Raw genomic sequence first — 8,063 nt, 5'->3', positions numbered from 1 at the left:
TTCTTTTCACTCATGCTTCTCCAGAGGGGGCTCAGCCATCCAGAGCAGCTTTTCTCAAGTAATATTAAATTAAAATGAAGACATGGCAGGTACAGGCATTCGTGATCATTTCATTTTAGGAGAGTGTATTAATACCTAGTGTATACAGTCATAAACAGATTTAGAGTCCAAATTGTCTTCTGGCCCTGGGATTTAAAACTGCAAACTGAATAGATTTCTAAAGAAAATGCCCACCTCTCCACATATCCCATATATTTTTGACCATTTATTCTTAATAGTACTTAATGAACCTTAGCAAAATTTCTGCCAAAGTTTGTTCAAGATAGTAAGACAAAATCTGTATTGTGGTTTACATTTTACTTTTTCTGTGGATTTTTTGGGTACTCTTACTATATACATATGAAAAAATTGCAAGACCTAGTAGAGCCACCAGGAGTAGAGCAAACAGTGCATAAAGGGCTGCTTCTGCACGAGATGAAGTCAAGTCCAGTCCCAAAAACTGTACCTTCTCAATGGTTGAATTATCCGTAGGCTGGGTTGTGATGCTAGGTGGCAGACTTGTACCTAGGAAGAAAGTGATTTGTGAGTGAAGCATTTAGGCCTTAGTTTATAAACAGTTCTTAGGTCCACACACTCAGTAGAAGGACATTTTCTCTAGTGGTTTTCAAACTAATTGCAAAGAAGAAAAACCTTCCCAGGATAAGTTAACAGCCCCATTGTTGGAAAACATCCATCTGTGAGATCACTGGGTTAGAGCGTGAGCTGGATCCTTCACTGCAGTTAGAGCCCTGTATGATTTTTTTCCCCTCTCTCTGAAGGTTGGAAAACTCTCAGGAGTGGTTTTTGGGGAAGGCAGAGATGCAAGGAAGTGGCAAGAAAGAAAAGACGTAACCAAATAACCTCAGTTGCCTCAAGCATGCACTGAAGTCCAGTGAAACATGACCATAGCTACTTTTATGCTGGAGAAAGATTTAACTGGTTTTTTTCCCCTCTGGGGAAGACAGAACACCCAGAAATGGGATATGAGTAAATGTTATTATATATGCTCCAGCATTCTTGAGACTAAGATCCTATTGCTTTGAGGAGGTCTATTCAAAGTATGGATTTAACCCACTGGCTTCAAAACATTGCCTGTAATTCTGCATTAGGAGACATACATGTATCACAAAGTTACTTCTCAGTAGCTATGTCTCCCAGTGCTGCTGCAGCTGCAGCTGTGACTATTTCTGTGTGCTCTCAGAGCATAAAGATGGGGAAAGATGCATCCAGCCATTTTCCTGTAGCTGGATGTACTCCAAAGATGTCATAAGCAAGGTTTTCCCAAGGACCTTTAGAGGTCTAGGCAGAGATGCCTGTCACAGTACATCCAGCTACAGAAATATACACAGGCATGACCCTGACAATTTCATGGAAAAGGCCATGAGGGGGGCAGTGCTGCTTACAAGTGGATGGGTGGAGATTTTGATCATTGTCTGGTCAGAACAGAATTCTGACCCCCTGCAATGAACCCAAGAGTGAATTGCAATAGCATAAGTTCATCTTAACACCAGGATAATTCACCAGCAGAATTCACCAGCAGTATGCCAGCCGTAATTTCTTGTCTAATGCTTCATCTTAGTACAAGGGCTCATTTGTGCTGCTGCATAGGCATTCACAGGCTGTGGGAGATTGGCACTGCTTTATTGGTTGCACTTTCTTATCTTTGTTCACACACATGAACAGTACCAATTTTATTGTATATGCACTTATATGCTAAAACAGCAAATGCATCCAATAATTATTATGAATTGGGGTTCTGATATTTACTTCATCTAGTTTTCTCATATTAAATGCTCTTATGAATCTCTCATAATCAAGCCTGTTGCTTTAAGTAATGCCATTGCTAGGTGTGAATGTACCTTGGTAGAGCCAGTGTAGCATAGTGGTTTGAGCACTGACAGTGTTCAATCCCTGTCTCAGCCATGAAATCCACTGGGTAACCTTGAGCAAGTCACACTCTCTAAGCCTTGGGAAGACTGGCAAACCTCTTATCAAATCTTGCCAGGAAAACCCCATGATAGGCTCACCTGAGGGTCACCAGGAGTCAGAAATGACTTGGAGGCACACAACAACAACAACAACATGGTCCATGTTATTGCACTACAAGTAATATCACTGTCATATATGCTAGCTAGAGCTAATGGGCATCACAGTACAACATCCGGAAAGCCACAGGTTCCCCAATTTTGCCCTACAGGCTGTTAGTCAGTTTACAGTATTTAAGCACTCCAGAAGCATATAAACTCAACTCAACCTGTTCCCCCATAGCCTCCCTGCAATGCAGTATATGTCTGTCCATACTGAATTGAGCAGGAGGCAGGCACCTCATTGCAGTCTCTTTTACTGACTTTTCAGGATGCAGCTTCTGTCTTGACAATTTCAGTCTAAGAAACCTAGACTTAAATTGTTGAACACCCCATGGCATGGACAAGCTGATGCAGTTAAAACCTGAGTTAATGCCATTTTATCACTGAATGCCACCTTCCTTCCCAGTTAGATAACAGCAACATAAAGCAAAATGTATAAAAGAAATTTAAATGGCCTTATGTGAGTAAACTTCATTCATACCCTGCATAAACTGTCAATGTTTCAAATGTGTAGGACTTTTTAACCAATTCTCATATGAATCTAGTTCAAAAATTTGAACTAGTAATTTACTTACCCTCAAGTTGTGGTTCTAGACACAAATGGGGCCCAGTGGCTGGATCTGGAAAGCCATTACACCGAATGATAGAGGAATAATATTTTGAAGACTCCTTTGGAATTCTGGATAGATTTGGGTCTGTATAATTAGTATAATACAACCCAAATCTCTCAGCGAAGCCCACTGCCCACTCAAAATTGTCCATCAAGCTCCATACAGTGTAACCTCGCAGATCAACACCATCATGTACAATTGCTGTTAAGGTGTAAAAAGGGAGGACAAAAGTTTTTATACAGTGCAGTCCAGTGCATGAATGATTTGTCTGCAAATCACACACAATACACTGAAACTGATCCCTAAGGAAATATATTGATTTTCAGAGCTATGCCTTTCCATTTTAATTTGTTGCAGCAAAACCAACAAATATTCTTTAGGCACCAAATTGTATGATTTTGTAACTTTTCATGGGCTATAGGCCACTTCTTTCATGGGCTTCCTATGTGTTACTTTGTGTATAATGTATAGGATTACAGTCTTGATGTGGGCAGCTGAATCTGCTGGACAACTTGTAAGAGCACAGAGTGAATCAAGTCCTCAGCAGTGGTGGCTGATGCATACAGGGGCTAGGGAAGTAAAACATGTTGGATTACTAGACAGGGCCAACTACATATAGTTTGTGAGTCAGACTCCTTTGCAAAGTCTAAGTGCCTCTTGTACATCCCTACTGGTTGGGAACAGTATCAAGAACTAGTTGGGCAGGGACCTAATGGTAGATCCACCTCATGGACCTAGGCAAACAGATGATAAAATGAATTTTCACAGACTGCATTTCAAAGTAACTACCCTTTACTTAGCTTATTTATACTGAAGGTATAGACATTATTAAACATCTAAAGGAGCTGAGTCTGCCACCTTTCAAAGCAATCTTTCTCAATACTGACTAGCTCATTCAGACAGAAATTCTTCGAAAGTCAGAGGAATAGGTTTGCAGAAGTGAATCTGGGAATGCTGCTTAATGAACACCCCCTTTTCCCCACAGATATTCAAAATGAGTTTCACAAATTTTTAGTGGCAGTATAGAGAATTGTGGGCCCTCATCATATAGGCATGAGAAGTATGCTCATGCATATTTCCTAATTGCTCCAAGGTTTGATTGTTGCCATGCAAATTTGGCAGGAGCAGGTGCCCAGGCTTATTCTTTCTCAATAAAAAATAAAACATGGTTTTATTGTTTTTTTCCTCTGGTTTGTTGATGGTGAAGCAGTGCACAGCACTGTATGCTTCCACGTTCCGATGAAAAATGATACTATGATTTGTTTAGTTGCTTTTGCTGCAGATGGGAACCATAGGACAGCAGGCCCACACATGCTGCATTTACTAAATAAATCAGGGAGTGCAGGGTTCCCAAGCTTATCATGTTGCATGTGGTTACCATATTGCAAGGGAAGGGGAACAAATTGAATGGAATCAGATCAAACAAGATCAAAACAATTATCTCCTGCACTTTGGTGGTTAATTGGAAACATAGAATGGAGAGAATGCCATATACCTTTCAAAGCTTCATTGATGTAACTTTTTAAGTAATGTATTCTCCAGGTATCATTGAAGCCCTCATCTACACGTTCTGAAATTCCATTTTCAGTCACATAAATAGCTGGATTATTGTATTCTTCCTTGATCCATTTCAAGAGCTTTCTAAAGCCGAATGGGGTCACTTTCAACCAAAAAGAGCCAGAACCCAGCCAGCTGTGGTCTGTTATGGAGGCAACACCTCTGCAGAAGTGAAAACAACAAGTGAAAAGACTGATGTATGCCAAATTATGAACTTCAGCTATTTTTATTATTATGTTCTTCTATTGTCAACAAAGCCAAGAAAATAGTCAACAGCAACATCTTTCTATTTGGATGGATGGGTTGATCATCGAGATGCAGCACACAATATGTATTTTGAGTTCAATATGAAAGCTTCTCAGTTAATCGTTTTCAGAGGGGGCTCTGTACATATTGTTAATGAACTAGTAGCAGAGGCAATCAGAAAGCCTCCTTCCTAATGCATAAGATTTTATTTTTTGTGCAACAAGAGCAAGCAGGAGACATACAGCACTGAATAACACTGACTGGCATAAAAATGATACAAGAAATCTATTCCCAACCCCTTCCTGACCCAAAGAGTCTTTATTAAATATGAGACAAATTACCATTTTCATAAAAAGCAACATAGTATACTGGTTTGAACATTGGACTATGACTCTAGAGACCAGGGTTCAAATCCCTGTTCTTCTATAGAAACCCACCGGATGCCTCCGCTGAATCATGGTACCATAACTCTGCAAACTGAAAGGGCACTAGGACAATCCTGTGGGCTTGAGGTAAGTAGTAGTAGCAAAGTCACTTTGAACAGGGCGCATGGACCTTTGGTTCTTGGGTACTACATATCAATTTTTCTGTGCACAAAAAATACCCAGATCTAGTGATGCCTTTCAGGGATGGTTTTTCCCATTGTTAGAATGAGAGCCCAAGAGGAAATTCTTCATGTATATTTCCTTGAATAGTTTAAGGGAGAGAGGAGAAACTTCCAGTCATATGTATTCCCCATTGAGCTTTCAAACTTCTTTTGCTCTCATCCATGACCAACCACTGGAGATAATGTGAGTGAAAGTATTTAAGTACTCTACAAAGGACAGAGCTGTACTTTGCAGGTAGAAAACTGTTGTACTGGGGCATATTTTGAGTGCATATTTTGAGTGCATATGTACAGAACAGACATTTGCTTTGTATACTTGATGAGGGAAAAAGTCAATTACTATGAATTACATCTGTCTGTCACCAACTTTTGCTTTGGTTCCATGTACTCTATCTTTAGCGCAGCCCTTAGTCCCACCTATCGCTTAAATGTGGTTACTCAAGACCCCTCCTAAACAAAAATTCAGACCATCTGGTTGAAAAGATTTCCCCATCCCTTCGTTTAGATTGATCGGCTTTTTCTCAAATATTGCTTAGTGCAGTACAGATGCTTATGAATACTATGTGTGAGCGCATCTACAGGTAACGATAACCATTTAATACAAGCACCAGTTGTCAGTCTTGCATGCAACGTACCTATCAGCATCATAGGAAGCAATAAAAGCAGGATAGTTGAGGTTGTATGCCAGTATGGTGGTGTAATGATTCAGTCCAAAAAAGTCATAGGTACCTTTAATCCTCTGCTTTTCACTTTCAGTAAATTCAGGGAGGCTGCATCATACAAACAAAATGAGGAAAGAGATCCTGATTAATCCATTTATCAAAGTGTTGTCATGCTTATCCGCTTAACTTTATTAACTATCTTTTTAAACTGAGCCAAACGGCTTTTATAGAAGAACTTACGTTAACACTTGGATGTTAACATAAAAATCAATAAATGGATGAACATATATTTCACTTTGTCCAAAGGGGAGAAGCATAACATTCAAATCTGGCACTTCCCCTAAAATTTAAGTGATAGCATTCCGTAAAGTATTCCCATCAATGTTATAGGAAGTTCATGGTAATTATGTATCAACACAGGCAACATCACAATCGTGCAAATTTTTCACATGCAATGACGAAAAACTGAATTTATGGATGGCATTACTTCCCATCTATGCTTATCATTTGGTATTTTCCCCACTAGCATGCTTTTAAAACTATTATGTTCTCAGGCTGAGCCCCCTCAAATCTTCTGAGGATGGGCTATCCTGAGTCCCATCATTTTCTGTAGGTATCTTTGGAGACTTGCCCTTTGCTCAGTCTGTCTCACACACCACCCATTTCTGCTTCCCTGCAATACTAGGGCTGCAGGTACACTGCAGAAATAATTCAGGTAGACACTACTTTAACTGTCATGGCTCAGTGCTGTGAATTTCTGGGATTTGTAGTTTATCGTGGCATCAGAGCTCTCTGACAGAGAAGGCTAAATATCTCACCAAACTACAAATTATAAATCCCAGAATTCCATACCATTGAGCCATGATAGTCAGTGGTGTCAAACAGGATTATTTCTGCAGTGTGGAATTAAAAGAACTATTTAAAATTTTAAAAGAACTATTCCATTAAAATAACTATTTAATTCTAAATATGTGTGTCTGACATCAATCCATGCTTCTTCCATCCTCATCCTTTTCCCCCTTATGTGCTGTGACCTTTTTGACTGTACGCTGCAAGCAAAAGACTATCTTGTTTTTTTGATTGCTCTGGGAGTGTTTTGGGAATGAAGAATGGGGTAAAAATGCTTCAAATTAATAAATACCGTGACTGGCCCTGGCTTCTCTCCTGTATCCTTCGTTTCATCACCTCATTATAGTCTCCATTTTTGAAGATTGGATGAGCAAACCAACCAATATAGAACTATAACAACAAAATAAAAAGATGATCATTAATATTTTTGTTTGTTTGTTGTTGTTTGCGGTAGGACTCCACATAATCTTAATAATTACCAATTCTCCATCAACAGTCAAAGGCAAAGACTCACTCTTACTCACTTTGAAAAATAGCTTCAAAGAGACAGCATAAACAGCCCATTGTATCCAAGAAAAGCAAGTTGTGAGGGTTGATGCTGACATTATTATCTTGTCTTCCTTCCTGGGAACTTGAGGCATACAAGCATGGCTCTCTAACTTCACCCTCACAACAAAAACCCAGTGAGATAGGACAGACTGAGAAATAGGCTAGACTGAGTAACACAGTGTCAGTAGTGAGTTTTATAATACAGTAGGAACTAGAACTTGAATTTCCCAAAACGTTACACAGCCCCTAGACCACCAGGATTTGGATATTTTTGTGGAGAGATGCAAATAGTGAATCAGGTGAAATATATCAACAAAATTTGTTCAACTCAAGGCTCTCTTTGATGAGAAACCAAAAAATATCTGCAACAGATATGTGGACAACTGCTACTCAAACCTCTTTTATATACAATCCAGACAGTCACTGGATGGTATACAATCCAGTGAGATTTGCCATAGGGCTTTGGGGGAACCTAGTTCTAATTTCTCTTCAGGTCATACAAATCTACTACAGACTGAATCTCCCTTATCTGGAATTCTGAAATCCAAAATATTCCAAAATCCAAAATTGTCCACATGGGTGGCTGAGATAGAGACACCTTTGCTTTCCAGTGGTTCAGTGTACCGAACTTTGTTTCACATACAAAATTATTAAGAATATTGGGTATACAACTACCTACAGGATATGTGGATAATGTGTTTATGAAACATAAATGATTTTCATGCTTAGACTTGGGTTCAGTCTCCAAGAAATCTTATTATGTATGCAAATATGGATAGGCTAATATTCCCCTCCCTGCTTTCTTTCTGAGGGCAGTTGAAGATGTTTTTATTCACACAAGCCTTTGAATTTTAAT

The 8,063-nt window shown here is 39.3% G+C and overlaps 1 protein-coding gene across 1 annotated transcript in view; it reads right to left on the bottom strand.

Moving 5' to 3' along the window:
* Window positions 1-349: 349 nt before the first annotated feature.
* Window positions 350-8,063, bottom strand: part of LCT (lactase) — a 39,649-nt gene continuing 31,935 nt past the window's right edge. The window contains exons 13-17 of the mRNA XM_089523041.1: window positions 6,951-7,048; window positions 5,783-5,917; window positions 4,233-4,456; window positions 2,698-2,938; window positions 350-545 (exon numbers count right to left, since the gene is read on the bottom strand). Of these exons, the coding sequence (XP_089379167.1) occupies window positions 350-545; window positions 2,698-2,938; window positions 4,233-4,456; window positions 5,783-5,917; window positions 6,951-7,048 (894 nt within the window). The remainder of the gene's footprint in view (window positions 546-2,697; window positions 2,939-4,232; window positions 4,457-5,782; window positions 5,918-6,950; window positions 7,049-8,063) is intronic.

The sequence above is a fragment of the Sceloporus occidentalis genome, unplaced genomic scaffold (assembly GCF_023333645.1).
Source record: "Sceloporus occidentalis isolate IW3139 unplaced genomic scaffold, rSceOcc1.0.p SCAF_4, whole genome shotgun sequence".
NCBI classification, from domain to species: domain Eukaryota; kingdom Metazoa; phylum Chordata; class Lepidosauria; order Squamata; family Phrynosomatidae; genus Sceloporus; species Sceloporus occidentalis.
The sequence above is the reverse complement of the archived record's forward strand: the minus strand, read 5'-3'. Positions and strand labels throughout refer to the sequence as shown.